The following is a 24,859-nucleotide window of genomic DNA, read 5'->3' on the forward strand; positions in this document are numbered from 1 at the left end:
CGCAGTGGGTAAAGATGAGAGCGAAAAGCTTTCTCCAGACTCACACAAGGTAGAAGTTGGCAACTTTTTAAGATAAGGCCCTGCATTCCAGTCAGTTCAGCTGTCCCATGAGGCTCAGTGCAGCCGGGTTTGATTGGCATATCTGGTGTGTATTTGGAGAGGATGATAAGGGATTCTCAGGCTCCAGGGGATAATGTGGGATTCTTTGTCTCAGGGATCAAACTGGAGCTGTGCTGCGAGGGAAGCATCTCCTTCTCTCTAGAGGGCACTGGATGCAAAGTCCTCCTCTAAAATCTGCATGGACGGATGGATGGATGGGCGGATTATGAATTTTTAAATCTTAAACTCCTGTAGGCTATAGCATCCTCTGAAATTTGCATGAGTGGTGATGCATTTTTAAATCAAAAACTCCTATATAACATTTATCAAATATAATGTGGCCAAGCAGAGATGCACACTGTTTCAAATACTTTCATCCACATTTGTCTGATTTGATATTGTCTTAGATTACATAACATGTGGATTAAAATCAAAGCGATCATCCTGATTGTCAGCGGAATGACGGACTGCACTTTGCAAAAGCCTCGAGCTGCACACGAGCAGCCAGCAGTGAGACCCTGAAGGTGTGTGTGCGTGCTGTGGTGCGTGTGTGTGGTTGCCCACAGTGGTGTGCTGCAGTCCGCTCCCTGCCGCTGTTGAGTAAACTACATGGACATTAGCGGGCGCAGCGGCACAATCACCGAGCCGGAGTGGATTAAAACAGCGTGCGTACGCGGAGAGCCACTCGATAAACGACCGTGTAACCAATTCAGAAATCCCAGTGTGCAGTAGCGAGTCCGTTACACCAGTTTGCAGCTGCGAAACAGCTAGGGAAAAGGCTCTTAGGAAACTCAGTTAGTGCCGTGCATTGTGTGTGAGGCAGGGAGAGCTCGGCGGGAATGGCTTCATCTCCGTGCGGCAACAGTAACTTTGATTCCGGTCTGGAAATCAAAACTCGCTCGGTGGAGCAGACGCTTATTCCTTTAGTATCGCAGGTGAGTACTCTATAAACACCAAACAAGGTTTTCTATTGTTATTTCTGAGCTTATTGTACTTTAAAACGTAGTTTGGCTTCACAACAACAGCCGTGTTCGCACACATAAGGCTAACTTTGATCCTGGAGTTTACCTGTGTGTGTACAGGGCATGTTTTCCTCTCGTGCTGCGTTTAAGGACTGTCCCACGTGTGGTTAAATATACTACAAAGTTGTTACACTGTATTTACTGTCATTGCTGTTTCCTGTAAAGGTTGTTTACTAAGTCAAGTTGTTAAATGTCACACAAACAACTCAAAACTTTTAACATAAGACAGCTACTGGGATTAAATGTGGACTTAATCTCAGGTTTCGTTGTTAGGCAGAATTGGTAGGTCATATATTGCATAACAGGCTACACTGCACTCTAAATGGTCAAGTAAAAATGGCAGCAATTAAACCAATGATCACTCATCCAAAAAACAATTAAACCATTGTGATATTAATCCCTTATTTTCATTCCCCAGGAAGTCCCCCCTAAAATGAACTTTCAAAATACTGTTCAAGAGGGCATAAAAGTTTTCCCAGAAGTTGTGTGCTGCCCTTTGCCAGCCCTGCACTGCACTGTGACTCCCACTTCTCTAATTGGGCCACTTTGAGGCACGTGTTTTGTTTTTCAATAAACAGAAGAAGAAGAAAGACCCACTTAAAGCCGCTGCACTCTCTCAGCAACTCTCCTTTTGCACACTCGAAACAGTCGCCCCGGCGTTAAAAGCATGGCGTTTAGGTCAATGAGTTAATTAATCATTTTACTGTGTGGTGCACAAAGTGGGCTGCAAACTCCGAGGCTGTTTTGTAATTGTTGGTTAAGCAGTAATTACATTTTAGGCTGTTTAATTTTCATTTGAGGAACAAAAGCGTCTGTTTTCCACTGCTGTTTCCTGGGAGTTGCATCTTCTCAATAGGGGAGTGACTACCACTCATGTAAATGCTAATATCCTCTTGTTGTGCAGGGAGGCTAAAGAGTGAGAGACCTGTAAATGTTCTGTTGTCTCCACTGGGAGATGGTGGAAGAGAGAGGGGCCCCACGGGTGGGTTAACAGAGTCTGGACAATACCACGATGGAAGGTCCCTGACACTGTCCTTCCCCCTGTGAATGCTGAAAGCCTGCTTCCTCCCTCTCATTGCACTGGCTTGTTTGAAATATATATGGTCATCCTGTACTGAATGGATGTGGGTTAGTTATCAGAAAAGCACATCTGTCAGGGGATGTGCTGTGTGTGGCCTCTTGATTGTGATTTTCAGTCACCAAAAGGAAAGTTACGCAGTTATACAGCATGAGAAATCAAGGGTAAATTCAGTGAAGGTTATCCCTGTGATGCAAACTAGCAGTTACTGTAAGGATATTTATAGTAAGCACTTCTGTAATATTTTGCAAAAGCATTCAGTAAATCTGCTGTACTCTGCGTTATCTTAATAATATTTACACTGCAGCAAACTTAAGGTGCACTCCTGCCCGCTGAGAAAGACTGGCTGAGCTCCAGTCTTGAAGAATGTGCTCTATACTGTAACAGCATTCAGTATATAACAGTCCACTGTTGAATAGTGGGCCTCAAGGACAATCTTTTCTAACTTGCTTTTTTTCCTCTGTGTGAGGCATGTCCCCATAGCAACAGAGCTCTGCAATGCTTTAAAAAAAACCACATTTCCAAGAACTGTTTCCTCCATACGTAATGTTTCATTGTTGTTGATGTCATGAGGAGGTCGGTCACTCAGGCGGTTTTGTCTGGTACGTTAGTTTCACCTGCTGTGAGTGTTTTTTATACAGTGTGGTGACATGCACACAAATTGCTCAGTTACTGCTAATGTGCACAGCATGTGTTTTTAGAGCTGAAACGATTAGTTGATCGACAGATACAGCAACAATAATTGGTAATGGATTCTTTGTCAAGTCTTTTTCCAAGCAAAAAGTGTGTGGTTCCAGCTTCTCAGTGTGAATATTTGCTTTTCTTTGTCTTATATTGTATTAAAATGAATACTTTGGGGACTGTCAATCAGACAAATCAAAATATTTAAAGGGAAAATTTGCTGATTTTCAACCAGCTCTGTGTCATTGCATTATGGCTTTGCCCTGTGCTGCCAGCAGCCAGAGCTCTTGCGTATTTGCTGGCAGACGTCTGTGACATGTTTCACGTCTCCTGGCAGACTTCTGCCAACAGATGAGCAGGGAGCTCAGTGTGCTGGTGTCACAGGGAGAAGTCAAACACCGTTAATCTGGACACACTGCACTAACACAGATCTGATTGGAAATCGGCAGAGTTTCTCTTTAAAGATGTCACCACGAGCTCTGGGAACTTGTGATGAGCATTTCCCTTATAATTTTGTGATATCCTATTGACCAAATTATTTATTGCTTATACAATAAATTAAACAATTGGCAAATGGCTGATAACAAAACTAATTGTTAGTTGCAGCCCTACGTGTTACATAGTGACTTGATTTCCCCAGTAACTCACATGGATTTTAGTGAGTTGTATGATTGTTGGGTTAATGTCCAGAAGTAGGTGTGGTGGCCTACTGTCAAATAGGAAATAGAAGTATAACAGGAAATAAAAGGGAAATTGTTGCTATTTGTTGCTGCTTGCATTTGCAGAACAACTTAAACTCTGTAACTTGCTGTGTCAGGGCGTTTGAGGCACATGCACAGAATGAAAGTGCCAAAAGAAATCTGTCCAACTTGTGTATGCCAGTGGACATTAGAAAGACTGATGTTAAAGGCAGCAGTGGTACTCTGATTAAAGACTTAATGCGAGTAAGATAACTTGGTTAAGGGGTTTACGTGACGGTTCTGAGAATGAGTATTGCCTTGCATGGGTTATAATTGAATCATTAGGCTGTAGCCACGGCGTAAACGCACTGACTGTGTGGGCTGTTTTGTTCGGCTTGTCTTTTAAAGGAGCCTTATGTGTGTGTTTGTGTGCATGCTCATGAGCTGTAGGGGTCATTTGATAACTATCAAGGAGGAAATGAAAAAGCAGTGTCAGTGAGAAAAGCCGGTGTTTGATAAGGTATCGTGTTGTGCACTATCCCCCTTTTTTAATTTTATTATGTATCTCCTCTCCTCTCATGACGTGATATCCTCGGGCCTCTGTTATCAGCTTCACTCCCACCAGGGTGTAATTATAGGCTTGGGAGTCTCCCGGCCTTGCACTGGGTACACACACACACATATGCATGCATGTACCAGACAGGCACATGCACACAGTCCCACCCACCTCTGCTCTTTCCATGCTTGCATGTTCACCTGTCTTATTGAGTTCTGCTGTATGCATTTACCGTTTTTTTGACAGTGAGTCTGAACATTGACTCCACTCTTAGCGTAAATGTAATTCAGTTTTTGCAATTTAAATTAAGTTTGAATGCGTCTGAGTCCTGTTTTGGTAATGTGGCCACCTGGATGTTTTCCATCTGCATCCCCATATCAACTTGACCATTCACTTCACCCTTTTCAAAACAGAAGGGGCTCTTACTTGATGTAACAGAGGCACTTTCCTCAGCTAGGAATTCACTAATGTGCTTTACTTCACTTTTTCTGCTGCCGCCATCGCCATACCAATAGACTTGCATTGTCAGGGGCATGGTGAGGGTAATGAATTGCTCTGGTGGTGGTCAAAAATGTAATGGGCATCACGCAGAGAGATGGGAAACTACATGAATGTGTCTGCTGTTGTGTGTGTCCTACCTGTGATGTGCTGCGTAGCCAGCTGGAAGGCAATTAGCGATAATCTGGCAGCTTTTTCCTTGAGATCTGATTCATGTTTTGAAGTGGTGTTTAGAGAAATAACACTTCTGTTCCTGGGTTTTATAACTGAGGTGTGTTCCTAGTAAAAACACAGCAGCCATGTCTGGGTGCGGACATGGTGGTCCTCGAGCTGACGAGGTGCAAAAGGGTGTTGTTTTGAGGTAGAGATGTGTGGGAACGAATAAGGGCCAAGGAGTAATACTGAGACTTTGATCAGATCGGTGAACATTGAAACACTTGTGACACTCTGGCCTTGTGATTACATAGCTATCATTTTTTTTGCAGGGCTAAGCCAGGGGTTTCTTAAAAGATTTTCACCTATAATTGGGCTCGGAAAATCTGTTCTCTGTCCAAGATTGTTAGTGTCGACTTTGTCATGCTTCCAGGGGTTTTGTGGTGCTCGCAGTTTTGCTGTCTGATGTGCTGAAAGGACTGTTGGTAAAGAGGCTTTTTCATGTTCATTTTGCTCACAAGCTGTATTTAAATGGCATATTTATTACCCAAACAGAAGCTCAGTGGCAAGTTTGGGAATGTGATTTGCTCACAGCATTAGCATTTTGCCACATAAATTCCACATTAAACAAAACGCTGACAAAAAAGCGCTCCATAAAACATGCTTCTCACTTAACAGCTCTGCAAGCACGACCATCACCCAAATTTCCATCCCTCTTTCTGAAAATATTGGAAATGCAGTTTTATTGAGGCACGAGGCACTATTTCCCTCTTAATGTTCCTGGTCCCGGGGAGGGGTGACATGACAAACGTCCAGGTTGTGAAGTTGTTTTTTATACGTGGACAGAGAGGCATTACTGATGCCACGAGCCCTAACAGATCTGCTTCCTCCAGCCGTGTGATGATAATGAAGACAAATGGGTCCCTGGCATGAAGGTGAAACCACATAAGGATTACAGTGCGCCACAAGCATGCATGCAAGTGCATACACACTCAAAGACCAGAATATACAAGCCTTTATTATAGGCCTTTATTGTATGTGTTTGTGTGTGTGTGTGTGTGTGTGTGTGTGTGTGTGTAAGAAGGGTGGGGGATTCCAGTGTGGTTCGTGTGTCTTTGTGTCTGCACACTTTGGTATGTGTGATTGTTTGCTCACAGACGACAGAAACTAAATGAATCTGTGCTGCCTGCGTTTAAGGTTTCATGTGTAGGCACCTGCATTTTTTGTGTGCTGTGTGTGTTGCCACTTTGACCATGTCACCTTCGATCCTTTGAGGCCTCAACCAAAACAACAGTGTGTCTGATAACACATTTTCAGAACTAGTCTTTAAAGAACTAGTGCAGTGCCTGTTCAAAACATTCCTGTTCAGTACAGGTTGACTGCTTGGCCTGTGGTATTGCTTGCAGTTCTCTTGAGAACCACTCATCCAAACAACTTTACACTCGATGCTGCGCTTCTTTGGCTCTTGAGCAACACACCTGGGCCCCAAACAGCTATAGACTTACTGTGATATTTAAAATATTGAATTATGTTTCCATCTGACTTATTGTACTTTGAAATAACATACAAAAGCCCCAAAGCACTTAAAATATGCATCTTGGGTATACCAGTGAAATAGAGAAAGTGGATGTATGAATCTCCAAAAAGGCTGTTTAGCTTGCATTGGCATAACCACTGCAGTTATAAAGCAGAACATGGATTTAGTTTTGCCTGTGTGAACATTATTAGTGCTATAAGTTAATATGGAAAACTTACGTAATAAATGTATGTGAAGACGTACGTTACACAGTCCGCCACACCGAGGTTATAAAGTAGAGCATGGATTTAATTAGTGGATATGGTTTGCTGGCTGTAACATTATTAGTTGTATAAGTTAGCATGATAGTAAGAGTGTGACCAGCACAAATCACAATCACGTTTCAATTCTGATTTTGGCCACTACTAAGTGGTCCTAAATCAGATACAAGTCTAATTTTTGCAGTGTGATACATGGAATTCATGCAACTCTTCGTCAGTCTAGATCAGGGATAGTCAATTTGCTTGCCGCCGGGGCCGCTTAAGCAAAATGGCAGGAGACCAGGGGCCAGTTAATAAACAAACACATGTATTAGTATATGTAGTAAATTCATTGCCTGTTTTCAAACTTGACATTTGCTGTCCTCACTCATCTTTGCCTGCTAAGAAGCAAATCTAGTCACTACTAGGGATGTTCCTGGCGACTTATTTCCCTGTCGACTAAATGAAAATTTTAATTAAGACTAGACTAGACTCATTTTATGATGATTGTGCTCCAGCCTGGAGGTTATCATTTTGCGTCCTAGCACGGTGTATTCAGGCTTAACATATTCCATTAACTTCCCGGAGCCTTTACCTTCAACAAAGTTAAGTGGAAGCATATCTCGGGATCACAGCGTCTTTGGCTGAATGATGTCAAATTTTGGCTAGCACCTCTAGCAGCAGCAGCCGTCATTCTGTGCAGGTTAAATTCCAAATTCTTGAGGTGAATGTGGTAACGCATTGCTCCAGTTTTTTCAGACACAGCCTACATGCTACCTTGTTTTCATTTTCTCAATCAAAGTACTGCCAAACTGTGCTGGACATCACTCCAATTTCTCACCGTTTTAAAACTCCAGGCTACTCACGGCCTTGTACATGAGTAAAACACTAATTGGTTTAACCAACTAATATTTCTGGTGCCAACTAGCAAGGAGGCAGCAATTAATCGTTGAGACGACTAATCGCGGCTATCCCTAGTCACAGCAGCCCTTCACAGATCAGGTGTACACGGGTGTTTCTAGAATTTGAGGACACTCAGGGCTTAGCTGGGAGATTTTTCCTTTTTTTTTATAAACAAGCTCTATTTTGAAGTTTTTTATGTACTCTGGCACCTTATTTACATTCAAAGTACAAAAAAATCCCCAGGGAGAATCAATTAATTTTCACTGTAAGAATATAGTTGGCAGACCACCCAAGCACCCTATAGTGGGACAGATTTGGCCCACAGGCCGTAAGTTGAGTATCACTGCTCTGAGTGCCTGGTAGTGAGAGTCTTTGGAGCTTTTGGATGAAATCTGTTTCAGTGAAGCCATTCACGTAATGATCCCACCCCCTCCTGGGTCAGACTCCACATTTACACACACCTCTGTGCAGAAGTAGCAGCCATTGCTCCACAAAAAGCCATATTAAAAAGAATGGTGCTCTTTGTCCTCACACTCCTTTTATTATCATCTGCTTCAGAGTTCTCTGGCTTCAACTGCCCATCAACTTGTAAATGGAACCATTAACTTGGACTTTACTGGTCTCCGTGTTTACATATGACAGCGTCCTGCATGTGATGTTTTTGTGATTGTTCTTTTTTGCATATGTGGGTCAGTTCAGGACTGTGACCAGTTCACACTGGAATCTGATATTGGACACTTTTTATAAGTAATGTGAACAGGCACACAAATAAAATCAGATCTTAGCAATAAATCTGCTCTAATGCACAGTGTTAACGTAGCCTTACAGTCACATTCATTCATTTGCAAAGGTTCCCACACATTCATTTATTTGTAGCAGCCCACTGTCATAACATCTGCCTGTGTATTGATTTTCTATTTTTGGGGCTGGATCGTTCACTAGAAGCGCTCATACAGTTTGGTTATTCATTGCACCACGCTCCCAGAATGCACACATGCAGCAGCAGAATTCCAGGCAGGGTCAAAGTGAGACTTAATCGTTCATTGCTGGGTCTAAAAGTTTGTGTTTGCTTGCCTCTGCAGCAGCTGCTCCTCTTATTATCGACCTGATCAGCTCTTATCAGATCAACTGATCAATTATCCATGCCGCGAAAGGAAAAAAAAAGAACTCATGAAAAGTTCATCTTGCACCGCGTTCACAAATCTGCAAAACCTCTGAATTTGGAGTGTGGACACAGAATGATACAAAGAGACACGCACATAAAAACACCCACAAAGTTTGCTAACCTCCCCTCACAGCTACCACCGCACATAGATTTTAGTTCTGTGGGAAACCCTGCTTTCCCTTATACAGTAGTTATCCTTCTTCTTTGAGTTTGAGACTGGCAGAGCGTGTGGTTTAGTGTTTTGTTTCAGCAGATCCCCCCCGGTTCAGACATCAAATATATGAATCACGGTGAGCCTGACTCACATTATTGTTGTGTAAATGAGGATCTGAGGCAGGTTTTTGCTCAGTGGTAGGTAGTATACACAGGCAGTCAACAACCCTGTGTCATCAAATTGAAATGAGATGTAATTCCACTCAACTCCCCCTGTTTTCTACTGGAGTGATTGCATTAGTCAGCTAACTTTGTCAGGTTAAAGAATTCATCTTCTCCCTTTTGATGAATACATTAATTCCCCTAAACCCCCCAACCTGTCTCTCTCTTTCGTATTCCATTTTTTTGTATCTCTCCGGCACACAGACACACACAAAAACAGCTTGCATGACCAGTCTTTCCCCCTTGTCCTCCCCCCTCTCGCTCCTCTCACTATTGCTATCAGGGGAGTCATTACAGATCGCTGTTCTCTTTAAGTGCCGATAAAAGGGTCTGTCTCACATGTCGATCCGCTGACCTCTACCTGGCTAATATACTTCCACATGAGAAAGTTGTGTATCTTAGTGCGTTCGTGCACATTTATGTGTGTGTGTGAGCGATCACAGGTGTGTGCCCGAAACCTCTGAATAACCCAGCCTAAGGGGATCAGTCACCTAGAGAGCGCAGCAGAGTTAATTTAATGGTGAAAAAAGCTATCTCACCCTCTTCCATTTAAGTTATTTGAAGGCTGTAGCTAATAGTGATAACCGCTTTTAATTGTCTCAATGAAAGCTTCTGCCTCCGACCAAGACGTATTGCTATAGCTGGGAGCTTGATAAAGTATTGATTAAACATCCTTCCCATTATCACAGAGCCTCAAAGTGGCAGTGCCTGTGCACGCGTAGCTCAGAGTTGTGCATTTTGTGTCAACTGAAAATGGAAAGCAATTTCAAGGACTTGTTCTCTGTAAAATAGGGTCCTCTGGTGGCTTTTGGTCATGCAGATAGGTTGGTTTATTTTGGTTTGAGTTTTCCCTCATTGGGATGTCGGCCAAAGAAATAGTCCCTAAGAAAACTGTTCATAATGAGTAAGACAAACCAGCTATTAAAATTACATTTTCCAGATGAAATTTTTAATTTCGTTGATGCCATAAACAGAACTTAATTAATCTCAGCTTCTTGTTTATATCATTCTTCACCGTTCTGAGCCCCTCATAAGCCCCTCTCCCCTGGGACAGAACCCCCATTAACACCCACTAAAATCTGGCTTTTGTCATTTTTGGAAAAGGCTTCAATCTGCATTTATTCCCAGTATTTCCCACAGGATTTTTGTAGACTGGGGGGGGGGGTACACGGCGATACACACCCGATACACAGAGCAACCCTGAGGCAGGCAGCTAGGTGCTCTCCCTGCAGCCTGTTGCGGAGATCAGTTTTAACCTGGAATGGAAAATAACTACCATGAGCCAAAGAATTCTCAGTAGGCGCTCCAGCCGGTGCACTACAGAGTGACGTTCATTTACCGGAGGCATTTTATATCTGGCCGATTTTTGGAGACTATGGCGGGGCAAATTAGACAATGGCGGGCCGGCATAGTCTCGTCAATGTATGGGAAACGCTGATTCCTAGGACAATTGACTCTGCAGTAGTTGCAGGTATTTATCAACTCCAGATCCAATCGTCAGTGATGAAAACATGACACCCGGGTGGACACGTTCATTTTGGCTGCTTCTCCAGGGTGTTGCTATGATGCGCAGCCACAAATTCAGTCCGTCTCTTCCGACCAAGCAGCGCTCAAACATCGTTCCACAGTAGTCAAGTTTTAGAGACTGAATAAATAACAGATATAAAACAAGAAGCAACCATTGCACATTTTCACTGGCCTCCATGCTGATTTTTTACTGTTTAATGACCTATTTCCGGGCAGGTTCATGACGTCAAATGTGGCACGAAAAAAAAGAAAGGCATACTTGTTTAGTGGCAATGGAAAGGAGTCTATTGCCAGTTTTAAGCAGGTTTACTAACGTTTAAAAAACCTGCATATATGACCTAATTTTGGAAAATTGACATGTAAAGGGCCCTTGAAGGCCTGCAAAGGCTATTCAAGACATTCTCATAGCTGTCTAGCTCATTACCAGCCTGTATTTACAGTATATTCCTAAGTTTATGGTGATTAGACAGTGATGAGACACCTCATCTCAAAGTGTGAGCACACAGGAAGTGATCTCTACCAGCAGGGATGTGGTGCCTAATGTAGCATGGTGTTTTGTGTTGTCCAGCCTCAGTGGAAGTACCGCGTGGAATGAAACAGATGCATAAACACACACCAAGAAGCACAGACAAGGACGTACTTACTGACATTAATTACTCCGTAGTATCACAGAGGCCATCTGTGAACTTAAACAGCACAATAGTTTCCCTGCCAGCAGCACGGCATAGGTTATATTTCAATAACAACGCATCATTGTAAAGGATGTACCTGATATGGCAGCAAAAATGCAGTGTTTATGAAAGGAATGAGTATTACTCCTTTATCTTTCCTTTATGTTTACAGCACTTGACAGCAGGTATGGAGAGATGGACAGAAACTTGAGGTTTCTGGACAGAGAGCCCATTTACTGTAATCTTGTTGGCACATACCCTCCTGCTCATCTTGTCATGTATTGCCAGAGATATCACACAACGTATCTATATTGTCTGCTGCCTGGACAACCACAGGTAAACAGAGCAGTGTTTGGCAGGCAGCTGTTTGTATCCCACTGCTTTCCTGTTGGTGGTTTCTTGGCTCGCTGGAGAGATAATTCCCGTCTTGAGCACATGACATTGACTAGGACTGTTGTTCACGATGTGGGGTCTCTGGGCCTTGCTAGGGGAAGCTCTGCAAATCCTGGGGAAGGCAGAAAACCTTGCCAGTTATGAGGTTGTCTTCAAACAGATTGATAAAACGTGAGTCATGTTTGGATGAAGCTATTTCAATAGATGCTATCAAATATTTTGTCTTACATTATTATTATTAATATTATCAGAAAAGATGATTTATGCCAGATTCAGCTATTAGCTAATTTCCATCTGCAGCGAGTCCCTGGGCAGGTACACAGAACAATCACCAGACACTAAAAACATTCATTTACATACAACACCATTACAAAGTCTCTATCACACTAACAATTACACAGACAAATCTACAAGCACACATTCAACATTCATTATTCATCCAGTACTTCCTGTCCTAAGAGAAAACATTACACCATAAATACTGATGCTGCATCATGAAGAGTTGATATCAATGGATTTTGTCACTTCTATTGTTTTGTCTTACTTTGATTCAGGGGATAATCATGGTGACTTTTTGGAAGTACAGTGCCCATAATGCTTTGGGAGATGTAAACAAGAAGCATATGCTGCGCTCCATTAACCTTGGAAGTCTCAGCTGGGGATGAGTTGACTGTGTTTCAGCGACAAGTCGGAAAATCAAGACAATACCAGTTCTAGTCAGGTTGGCTGTTGTTAGCAATACCAGAAGTATTTTGTACATACAAACCAAGTAGCGGCATTTCCACAGATAGAAGTTGGACACTAGTCTTTCAATGCCTGATTACATAAGACAGAAGGGCTATCAAACAGTGTTTTTCTACTGTCTATTTTACATTTTGAGGTCGGGGTTGGTGAGGTTCCTCTGACTTCCTGAATCGGAAAATTGACTTCAGGAGTTGTTTCAGTTGAAATTTTGCGACTGGGACCAATAATGTTGTTAAGGAGTCAGTTAGTTAGCTTTGGGTTACTACTAGAGCCCTGTTTTTAGCTTACATTTGTTTACATTTTGGCAAATTGTCATCATTAAATGTATGCTGACTTAGCTATCAGCGATTCCTGTTTGCAGTGTATCCGTGGATGTACAGACTGTTAATACTGAGTTACTTTCATACAGCAGGAAACTTCTTTTTGGGCATGCATAAGTTGTTTTTTTCATGACTTCTAAGTGGATTTATGTATGTTAAATCACGTTGGTCATTGGAGAGCATGATATCCTCTGAAAGTGTAAGTCACACTGAATCTATAAATATGTGTATCATGAGTTATGCCTCTGAGAAAGAGTACATATTTGACTAAAATTGTGGCAATCTTGGCTCTGAGGGTTTCAGTACCTTAAAGTACCTCACTTGCCTTTCACCTCACGCATTAACTTTACCTCACGTCTCTCCCTCTGCGCCCCCCTGGGGAGGAGCGCCTCACAGAAAACCTCTGCTCTATGTGATAGGCCAAACCAATACTTCATGATCCTATCCCACTCTGTCATAGCATCAGTATTTCATAAAGAAAAATATATTTGGCAAAAAGACCTGGGAACCACTGGATTGTGAGTGTCTGTAATGACACTGGAAAAACTTTGCTGTTTGCTTTGGACAGGAGAATTACATACATTCTTGAAGTATAGATGTAATGATTTGTCTTTTAAGGTCATACAAAGCAGAAATATCTGACGCACATCCCAAAGCCCTCCAAGCCATCATGTTTGTTCCTCTCTCCCTCTCCAGCAGCAACATTGCTGACTGTACCACAGAGGAATCCTTCAGTCTGGCTTGTATGTGTTAATTGCTTTCTTCGAGCTTCTTTGAACTTCTCCCCTCTTGATAATGAGTTCTTTTAAAGAGATGAGGTTTGACATGACAGAACAAAGAGAGTGTGAAGGACAAGGAGAACACGGAATACCAAACATTTTCTTATCTTTTCTTATTCAGAATAGTCAGAAATTTCAAATACCTAAAGTGTGCTTTGTTACTCCAACCTTCTTCGCATGCTATAACTTACGTATATATATATATATATATATATATATATATATATGTATTAGTAATGTAGTATTTATATAATATTTTTATTGCAAATGTTGACCAGTTTTGTTTGATTGGCAGTCTGGTAACAAACTGTACTGTAAAATAGACATCACCTTGTACAAAAGTATCACGTTTAGTGTGATGCTGTAAAACCCAGCAGAGGAAAACTTGAGCACACACTGGATTCTTCACTTTAGGATGTTAGTTCAGGGTGTTGGTGTGAGGAAGTATCAGTATGTAAGATGCTAGCACCTTGTTTGTATGCCTTCCGCCCTTCCTCTATGGCTCTGCCCAATTTCCTGATTCTGTTTTCCTGTCACACACCTTACTCTCTTGCTCTTTCATTCTCTGCCTTCAGCTTTAGTGCTCAGCACTTAGTTTCTCCCCATATCTCTCCACTTAGCCCCTTGTTTTCTCCCTTTTAATCTCAATCTCCCCAGAGAGTCCAGTGTCCCTGTATCACCTCATTAATTATGCAGCTTTCGGAACACCTCGCCAGAGGCTACAAGTTGCGCTTGAAAAGCTGAGCTGAAAAGTTTGGCCTCACCATTTCTCTTAGGATCTTTTACTATTTTTCCCCTGCGCAGTAAACTGAGACATAATCCTCAGCCCTGCACCTATTCTGAGGAACAGCGTCGGGAACAGCATGTATCCAGCTCAGCCAGATTTGTCTGTCTCTTTCTTTGACACAGAATTCCTAAGAGTGATCAAGACGACGGTGTTCTTACCATCTTTTGTCTGACCGACACATATCTTCAGGGGAAATGTTTTTGAAAGCCATTGCAGTGTTGCAAACACAATTGTAAGCAGATATGATCTAAAACATTGTCAATAGACTTCTTGTCCCAAGAATAGGACAATATCATCTGAACTTGATACCGATAAGATTACATAGTGGCGGTGGTGGTGGTAGGTTGTTTCTGAACAAACAGGTTTTGTTCTCAGATACCGTGCAGGATGGAGCTATATTTAAAGTAGCCAGATTTTCACAGGCCATTTTAAAGTTGTCTTTTGAAATGGCAGCTCCAGTAGGTGGTATATCTAACAGGCGAGCAACTGTGAAGAAAAGATGCAGCTTTGTGAATCCTCTTTGGATTTTCCTATTATGTAAACTGGTTCACATGCCATATAAAGTGGCCCAAACTCAGCCAACAGATTTTGCTTATTTCTGACGTGTTTTTCCTGTCGTTCAACCATAGTGACGCTCGTCCCTGATCGATAACTTAAATGACCCAATGCCTAGCCCAATCAGTGTGGGGAGGGTGCTCTCATCTTGCCACTGTTTCTGGGTGACTGGAGCCGGTGGGTGACAGCTGGGGGCCAGCCAGGCGGGAAACACAGCCCAGCATGGGTGTTCTTACACACACACACACACACACACACACACACAAACACAGTGCCAACCCCTATAAATAAGTTAAAGTCACTCACCTTCTATAAATAAAGTTCCGGTTGTTCTGGATGTTCAAGCGTGTCTGTTACCTGAAGGGCTGAAAGGAGCCTTTGGAGTTGCTGATGATACATAAAATTGAATGTGAGAGTTTCTGATTGAAATCAAAGGAGGAGGAGTATTTATTATGGCTGGTCCTTATTTTCATGTTTAGATCGGATCACTGCTTGTGTTTGTAAAGGTTCCTGGTCGGCATGTCAACAGTTAACCAGTTTTTTGACTGTTATGCATATAGGTTAATGTTACTGCTCTTCAATTTACTGAACTGTGCACCATCTGGGTGTGGTGGGAGCTAGCTAGTGCCGGCACCACTCTGAGAGATGTTACCAGCTGAAATCACCAAATGGTTGACATCAGCTTCCACCCAACCTGGGAGGTGCGCAATGCAGAGCGGCCAAGGACAGCTAACCAGCAGAGACTGCAGGGCAGACAGTGGGCAATGTGTGTCTGCATGTTAACATAGCTAGCCTACTGTCTTTCAGCAGAGCCAACAGAAAATAGAATAAAGGCAAGACATTCAGCTACAGCACAAAATATTAAAATTTCACCACCTCTGACTAGATAGAGCTTTGAAATGTGGCACGTAAGTTCACCGAGTCAATTGAGTGTGGGATTAAAAGGAAAGGCCTCTTGTATTACTTCTATTTGTATCTTTGCCTTTTTTTTCTAAAAATTGAAACTGGTTAGTCACTGGTTAATGGGTGTAGCCTATTAAAAGCAAAGTTAACAGAAATCAACATCCCTATTTCCTGGTGTTTGTTCAAATAATGATTTTTTTTTTTTAGATTTAAATAGTACTACTACAATGTCAAATGCTTAAAGACATGGGTATGTGTCATGTAGTGAAAGCATGTTCCCTAAGCCCCCCCATGAGTGTGTGTGAAAGAGCCGGTGTGTCACAACACAGGCCATTATGCAGTTTGAAGGCAAGGGGGGGGGTGCATTCCTTCACGGGGCTCATATTTCGAGCTCCTACATAGAGGGTAATAGAGTGCTGTCCTAAACTGTGTCTGTGTATTCTTTATAGAAGCAGGGTCAAAAGGCCCTAAGGGTGAGACCTTTACGCACTTTATATTGCCTGGTATGCATGACTTAGTGCGGCACCCCCCCAAGGTCTTGAACTTGGCCCCGCTTTGTTCGCGCGCCACTTTCATCAGTGAATCATCCTGCTCAGCCACTATCCTTCTCCATTGAGGGTTTTGATGTTTGGTTTGACACGCTTCGTTGATTTATTAATGCAGTCATTCACATTTTAAAGTCTCTCTCTTCTCAAATGTCAAACCTTCAAGACCACATTATTAGAAACACCTCTTTTGCTCCTCCTGGGCGAGGATTTGTCTCGCTCTGGGGATAGTTTGCAGTTGCGTCGACTCGCTTCCACACCTGACATCTTATCTTCCCATCTCCTTCCTTTCATGTGTAAAGGATTTCAGAGGCTCAAAAACTCAGAGGGCAGAAAGACCTGGAGGTAGCTGGAGAATTATTTCAGCGCTTTCATCAGACACTTTTGGTTTTATTTGATTTGTGCCTCAATAGGCGCCTCGGAAACAAAGCCCATTTTTCTTTGTCACTTCACTTCTTCATTCAAGAATAACAAGCCATTTTGAGTCATATTAGAAGCAAGCCAGCGCCTTTGTGTCAGGTGTAGTAGGTCAGTGTCCTCTAAGCAGCCACTGCAGTGATTTTTTTTCTTTCACTGCAGAACATGCCATCACTGTGGGAGGCTGTCACAGAGCCTGGTTAAGCCACTTTCACACACTGTTCACCGCACACTATTATTTGTCCATTACTTGTAATTACCCATCATGATGACTGATGGAATGTTTTCGAGGCTGAGTTGGCAAGCAGTTAGGATTATCCTGTTGAGGACTTTATATAATTACCCAGTCATTAAACACGGCTCAGTGTGAAGACAACCTAAGGGGCGCCACTTGCAAATGGCTCGGTTGTTGTGTTCGTACACCTCCAGGTTGTGGCGTCAGGCTGCCTTCATGCTATGTTGCATCCGAGAAAGTGACTCTGGGATAAATGCTGTTTGAGCAATGGCTGCTGCAAAACTCTGAGACTGGTGTTTTACTCTTCGGGTGATGCTTTCCGAGGCCTGTTTTACAAACCCAGCTGATGATGATGACGACGAGAGGATGCTGGCTCTAATTGTCCTGATTGTTCTGGATTGGACTTCATCTAAAATATGTTGGGTGATGATGGATCTGGAGATAGTTCTCTGACAGGATGCATCGATTTACAGTTCCGCCTCTTTGGGTTTTACACAGGTACTCATCAGTCTTTACTGAGAGATCCTTACTGAGATAATTGAGGAGCCAAATGAAGAATACAATAGAGCCTCATCAGGAGCTGGAGTTTGCCCTTTTCAAGTGCTATCATATCAAGTTTCAACAACACAAAGAAATCACGGAGGGGGATAATCAAAGTTTGGCGTCAGCGAGAACAAAGCAGGAACAGTGCTCTGGGCCACAATGCTTTTTCGGCTTGGTCCAGAGGTTTCAAAGAGAAAGATTTGTTACAGCCTATGCAAATTTCTGCCTTGTTTCTTTTGAAGGTGCGTCATCTCACAAGGTGAGACTGATCTAAATTATTTAACTTGCAGGAAAATTATGTTCATGGTTGCCTTTGTGGAGCTTGTTCGCTTTTTTTTTTTTTTTTACATAATACACAATACAGTGAACCTTGCGTTTCTAGTGTTTAGTTATTCAGTCGTTGCAAATTTTGGTCTGTTTATGCAGACCAACAACAGAGCTCAGCTGCAAGTGAAACCTTCCACTGAAATGTGTTTGTTTGCTTTGTCTCTTCTCTTCCTGGAATGTAACCACTTGCCTAATACAATTACATGAATATTCTATTACAGAGCTGCAAGTCTTATTTAATTAGTGAGACCAAATGTGACTTCAGTGTCCAGGCAAAGGCTTCTTTTCTGGAGCACACTGTTTAGAAGTCTTGAAACTTCACTCTCAAATGTTGCCAGCAGCTGAATCTGATGGAGAGATTGGGGACCTCACATATAGATGTAATATGTGATGTCTCAGTGTTTTCTCTGCTGTGTTTTTCCCCCTTCGTTACGTTTCCCTGCCAAATTAAACAACTGCCATATCCTTGCTGAAAATTTATTCCCAGGCAAAAGTACGAGGGAGACGTCTCTATGAGATAACCTGGTCTTCTATGGAACAAAAGGCCCAGTGTAGCCGGGAGAAAATTGTAACTGCATACGGTGTACATTTCCATATGGGTGGGATCTCATCTGCATCGCCCTGCTGCCTGGGCCAGAAATGTCTTTGATATTACGCCTTGCATGTTTTGCAAAAACTTGCTCAGATCAAAGATGTCTGTGCTGTCAGAGTGGCTGTCTTGGTTTCATTATAATAACAGTTAGATCTGCGTAAAAACAGTCAGATCCAAGTGAAAAATTCTTTGGGTTGTCAGTATCCTGTGTTTCTGTCTCATTTAGGTGTTACAAGCTGACACAACTTGCTTCATACTCTGCTACCCTGTTAATCTTCCCCAGACTATGATTTTCAGTATTTTACATCTTTCTGAGATAACCGAGAAGATGCATGCTTTGGATATTCACTCTCTCCTCTGAAATACTTGTTACACCCTGAAAATGAGATGTTGTCAGTGGTACTCAGCTGCCTGCAGATGCCCACCATTCCAGGTGCATCACTATTATCACCACCCACACACTGGTAGGAAGACGTTGAGCCTATCTCCAGCACATAGGCTGGGGCTACACTAATTAAATGCCGACGAAAACTTTTTTGATTTATTTTTTATTTGTCAGCAGAACCCCCCCCCCCCCCCGTTCTCTTTTACTCAAGACAAGTGCAGAAAATATCCCGTATAATGGCAGGATCTCAGATGATGTTGGTGGAATACGAGCTTTCAAGTGTTGTTATTTTGCACAGATGTAGTTCATGTTGTGTATATTAACATAAGCAATTGCATTTCAACTCACCGAAATCCTTTGCCAGTGGATAAAACTGTGTACTGTAAGAAAGCAAAATGTCCCTCCCCTGCTTTAGAGATGTGACAAGATGATGTCACAGATTTATGTTTGGACCAGTGACTGTATAAAGATGGAGGACGTGTCTCCACTTCCTCACACCGTACAAGATATAGTCAAAATATTTCGAATAAAGGTGCTTCCATCGATTTCACGCTCATACACCTGTCCAACCCAATCGTGAGCCATGTTTTTGATTGCAAGCACATTGATTAGCACACACAGCTGTCAATCATGACATCACACCCACTCTTAGTAGCATCAAATAACTACTTAAAACCAAACCTATCTGGAAAAAATGAACACTTGCACATAGATCAGCGTAGGACTTCATGATATTGGGAAAAACTGACATTGAGAGCTGTTTCTGCTCCCATCCTGTTGCTCACTCATTTTCAAGTCGTAGTGTTAATCCTTCCAGCCTCACTGCTCCGAACCATAGTTGGGAGACTCTGATATCTTTATGCTAACCCAACTAGCTTTTGCTTGGCTCATAGCTGGTAACTAGCTCTCAATCGTGATAACATTGCAGATGCTTTATTTCTTCCCACATTCGATATACTGGAGCCTGAGCGAATTTGGACACTTTCTGCTAACTATTGTAGCCTCGGGTAAGCATGCTTTTTACTGTGTCTGCGGCACTTGCCGGCCTGGTTACAGTGCTTTTCTATGTGCACACAAATGCAGGGAGTCTCACTTCTTCCCATAACAAATGGCGCCAGACTTCATCAGATGCACGTGTAGCCTGTCTTGAAGGGGAAGTCTTGGCTGGTAACATTGGTCATGGAAAACGAAAACCTTGTGAGTTTTCCTTTTGTAGCAAGCAACCGAAAAATTGTAGCATGTTGTGTTTGAGTTAGTTTGCCTTATTTGACATTGCCGTCCTGTGATGCAGTTATTGCAAATGTGCACATCGCAATGTCAATGCATGCATTCCTAGATTAGCAACATGGAGGGGTGGGGTTTATGACTTATATGGTGGCCTGTCACCAGTGGGAGCTTGAGGTGTTTTGGCTTGACTTTTGGGGAGCTGTCATGCCTTGTACAGTCTAAGGTTTGGACCAACATTGATAATGAGATTAAATCACTTCTACATAAAATACAGTTTTGCCATTTTAGTAAATATGCTTTATTTGCTCTTTTCCCAAGAGGAAGATAAGATGATCGATGCCACCGTCATGTCACTGTCATAGGCCTGTTAGCTTAGCATAGCACAAAGACTATAAACAGCTAGCTTAGCTCTGTGCAAAAGTGAAAAAATCCATCCACCAGCACCTTCCACACTCGCCATCTCATTTTTTAAATCCGTACAATTTCTTGAAGTCACTGCCTGGTCAAGAAATAGTCAAATACATAACCTCCTGTAAAACTACAATTTGATGTTTTTATGTCACTGACAGTAAGATAAAATAAGTTAATTAGTGAGTTTTGGAGGTGCTGGTAGGTGAATTTATAAAGAATAGGGCAGAGCCAGGCCAGCTGTTTCCCCATTTTTACAGTCTTTATGTTAGCCAGCTGCAAACTGTGGCTTCATATTTAACAGGCAGTTAAATAAAAGTGGTATCAATCTTCTCATTTGTCTCTCGGCAAGGAAAAGCATAAGTGTAATTCCCGAAAATGTCCAACCATAACTTTTAAATAGCTCATTATGGTTGATTCAGTGTTTCTTTAAATTAAGACAGGGAACTGTAACGTCTAATGGCTTCATGTGCACAGCAGTGCAGTAACAGCAGCTGATAGAGGGAGTCTTTTGATTAGACGCAGCTTGTCAATCATGCTCACAAAGTGCCTCTTGGTGCACTGTTTAATTCAATATTGTTATTAAATTAGTTGTAATCTGATTTTCTCGTTCACTATTCTCCCACCAGAAACTGTAAAGGGTTTTAAAGAGAAAGGAGTTTGGTGAACTACAACAGTAGTTTGTGTCATGGTCTGGTGCTCTGCAAACAGAGGGGGATCGATTCCCTCTGCTCCCCTTCCCATCTTAGTTAACCTTGGATCATGGTTAACAGAGCAAAAATTGATCCACAGCCATGTTGTGTTTGTCTACCCCCCAGCAAGGACCATTGAGCCAGAGGTCACACTGTCTCATCTCGTCTATCCCCAGTGCCACTCTTAACTGACAGAGAGCAATTCCTTTAAAAGTTTGGATACAGTAGAGTTAGCTGGTAAAGACTCGCCGTGCTTTGTTTCCTCTGTAGCGCCTCTCAGCTGTGTCTTCTGTTTTCCCTTCGTCTTAGCTGTCCACCCTCTTTCCTTTATTTACTGTATGCCCTCTGCCATTCTCCCGTCTATCTCTCCATCACAGCTGTCTGTCTGTTCTTCTCCAAGGTTTATCATTCTCTCTTATCAGCTGCTGCTGGTTCCTCAAGGCTTCCTGCACCTCATATCAGCCTGACTGATTACAGTGTAGCAATGCTCTGTTTTCAAGAGAGATTATGTGTTACTGTCAGTGCACTAACAAACCAGGTCAGTGGGGTCCCATAATGCTTTTTTACTTCAGTGAGTAATACATCTGCTTTAATATGAAGTAGGGCTTTCATCCACATGGGAACCAAGCATTTGAATCAACGTGCATTATGGGAATTGCTGATACAAAATGACTGTTTCAATCAAGAGTGATTTGATTTTGCTTGTCAAAATTTGTTGCACGGTAAACTACAACTAGCTCAGGTCAGAGTGACTCCGGAGAGCTCTCCGCTCAGCGCCCTCAGCGGGCCCACTTAAGACTTGATAGATTTCCCATTATTTTTAGACAGCCATGATGGAGTACCAGGTAGCACATAGCCTGCTCTGCTTTCCTCTTAGACTCTACTGCCTGAGTGGAAACACTACCTGGCTATGGCACATGAATGGTAAGCCAGTTTGTGCCATAGCCCTGGAGATGAATACTTCTCTTTATGTGAAACAATCACAAATATGTAATCTGGAAGCCCTGGGCAACGTTTCCACTCCTTTATTTGGAAATCCGTCTCGGAGAGGTTTCAGAGAGGCTATGAACACTTGAACCGTGGCAGAGCACCAAGGATCGATGCCAAGCTGTAATACCAGGCAATAAGTGGCATTATATTTGTCATTTATTTGACAGTGAATGGTCCCTGGGAAAATATGAGCTGAGTTTATTGGGTTTGTCTTCTGTGTGCCAACCTTGCAATCTATTCTGCTGTTTTGTCTCGGCTTCTCTGCATACACTCAGGCAGGCTGAGCTGATTGACTGTCACATTGCTGTAAAACAGAGTCAACTGCTCTCCACAATCACAGCAGTTGCAAAGGAGCAACATTGTTTAAGTAACACAACCAACATTTGACTTGCTGTCGCATTTCATGATTTATATTCCATGCAGAGAATTCTACTTTTGGCATTGTTTCCAGGGCCGAGCCACAGAGAAGTTAGAGAGCACATCTGCACTGTCAGCGTTAAAGAACATTTGGATTGATATTCTCATTGTTAAATTGGTTTAAGTGCTTTGTTCAGTAAAACATATCTGCATCTTTCATTATATTCAAGGGGCTACTTGGTGAGTCAGCTAATCTGACCAAGCTTGAATTCCTTAAAAAAAAAAAAAAAAATGATGATGCACACTGCAGCAGCACTCACTGTTGTGCCGTGGTGCGACAAAAGCTGGAACAGGAGAGAAAGAGCATAGGCTTTGACACATTGCCGCGCCGTGACTCATACGAGGAGCCTGGAGGAAAACATTTCAGTTGACTACTCCGGGGTTAGATGTCAGCTCAGTTTTAATGGGAAAGTCACGGTCACCTGCAGAGATTTAAGTGCAAAAAGAACAGATACGACAGTTTAGTTAGCAAAGCACGTTATGCCTTTGACCATGGAAATGCACAGTGAAAGCAGCTGAAATCTCAGTCCTGCACTGGAATAGTGATTTAGAGGAGGGGTGTCATTGCTAGAGCTGGGTCTAAGAACCCAATACTGTTTGAGTACTGAGTTGAAATGTGTTTTATTTTTGAACATAGGTCTACAAGATATGCGGAAAATATGCAATATCATAACTTAATATTGCAATAACAATATTACTTGCAATGAACAGATAGAGTGTACTTAGCTCTGCCTTTCTGCTGCTTTCAGTATACTGCTAATACACAACAAAATGCTTGTTTAATTAAATGAAAAATAAATTATTTCCAACATTATTTAGTTGAACAAACCGAACACAAAAGGAACCAATAAAAAAGAATGAAAAGAGAGTCTCTACTGATACTCTCTTTCAACTTACTTAAAAAATCGTAGTCTTTTGCAATGTGTTTACACTGTGATGATGAAAGTTGCATTGTGCAGCCCTAATTGAAAGCTGCCAAAAGTTGTCATCGAAAGCTTTGTTAGGTTCTTTTTTTAATCTTTTTTACTTATTCTTCAGTCCAGTATTTTCTAATAACTATTGCTTATTGTAGATTTATAATTTTGCTAAGTAAAGTCCCAACATGCTTGCTTATGTTACAGGTTTAGCTAAACATTTTAGGGAACACTCTTATTCACTTTCTCGTTGAGGGTTATATGAGAGGATTGATACTGCTCTTGCATGTGTAGAGTAAAAAGGAAGCTACAGCCAGGAAGCATGTTTATACGCCTCAAACCAAGGTACTGAGAAAATCTTGTTTAGGTATTGGCACCAGCATCCAAAAATGTATACCCAACTGCCAGAAAAAAAAAATTATCATGCACCAGTCAGTGAGTTTATTCTGTGAAGGAAACGCTTAGGGTACAGAGAAGTCACAGTATAAAAAGCTTAGCACATGTAGGTCTCAAAGTCCAGGTGAGCCTCTGCCTCGGGGTGCTCTCTATCTGATGCTGACCCCCACCCTGTCCCCAGGTACACCGGAGAAGGGGCAGGCGAACGGTCGAGACAGCCAGAGGGAGTTTGACCTAGTAGTCACGTTGTGTTCAGGGCACATCTCTCCTCTCCTTGGTTGACCCCCTCCCTGACTTTCTCTTTGTCTGTCTCCGTCTCTCTCTCCCTCCCTCCCACTTACTATCCAGAGAATTACGTGAGCAAGAAGGAATGAAAAGAGGTATTGTGTTCTGTTGAATACAAGCTCTGTGTGTGTGTGTGTGTGTGTGTGTGTGTGTGTGTGTGTGTGTGCGTACATGTGTGTGTGTTTTCAGTGGCTGGCTCTACTCTAGCGCTATGCATTGCAACTATGCAGACATCACAGCCCTGGCATACCACAGTGGTCAGAGGAGCAATAAACATGTTTTAACCAGCATCCTGTGTACCATATTTTCCATATGTCAGGGTCAAATCTCACATGCAACAAAGGGGTGTAATGGTACACAAAAGTGACGGTTCGTTGCATGTTCAGTACAGCAGGAAAAAAACCCCAAGTGCATAAGGACATATTTCTTTTCATTTATTTTGAACAGACAGTAGTGCAAGTGTCAAAGACAGACACAGTCAGCTTGCTGGGGACTGAGGTAACATTTTGCTCACTGGCAACTTTGGTCAACTATTTTTATTTGAAAAATAAGGAACATTTTAAACGCTTGAACACAGAACAAACACAAAAAATAACAGGTCACAATAGACTATGAAACTGAAGAGCACGTCTTATAATATGAAACTAAAAAATACAGAAATAGGTAGAGTAATAAAAAATAAAACTTGTGAAATAGGCGGAGTGTTTCATTTCGTTCCACCATGGCTATATTCAAAGCACCAAAACGTTTATTATCTTGGTGATCGGCACATCTGGTGATGCCGTGTTGGATAGGTTTCCATTGACATACCCCACAACAGC

The 24,859-nt window shown here is 42.2% G+C and overlaps 1 protein-coding gene across 3 annotated transcripts in view; it reads left to right on the forward strand.

Moving 5' to 3' along the window:
• The first annotated feature begins 577 nt into the window (after window positions 1-577).
• ctnnal1 (catenin (cadherin-associated protein), alpha-like 1) overlaps window positions 578-24,859 on the forward strand; it is a 67,428-nt gene continuing 43,146 nt past the window's right edge. The window contains exon 1 of one of the 3 annotated variants that reach the window (XM_049602637.1): window positions 578-1,034. In XM_049602637.1, coding sequence (XP_049458594.1) covers window positions 939-1,034 — 96 coding nt within the window. In that variant the 5' untranslated portion in view covers window positions 578-938. The remainder of the gene's footprint in view (window positions 1,035-24,859) is intronic. The other 2 variants (XM_049602635.1, XM_049602636.1) reach the window with 2 other exon arrangements.

The sequence above is a fragment of the Epinephelus fuscoguttatus genome, linkage group LG17 (genome assembly GCF_011397635.1).
Source record: "Epinephelus fuscoguttatus linkage group LG17, E.fuscoguttatus.final_Chr_v1".
Taxonomy (NCBI): Eukaryota; Metazoa; Chordata; class Actinopteri; order Perciformes; family Serranidae; genus Epinephelus; species Epinephelus fuscoguttatus.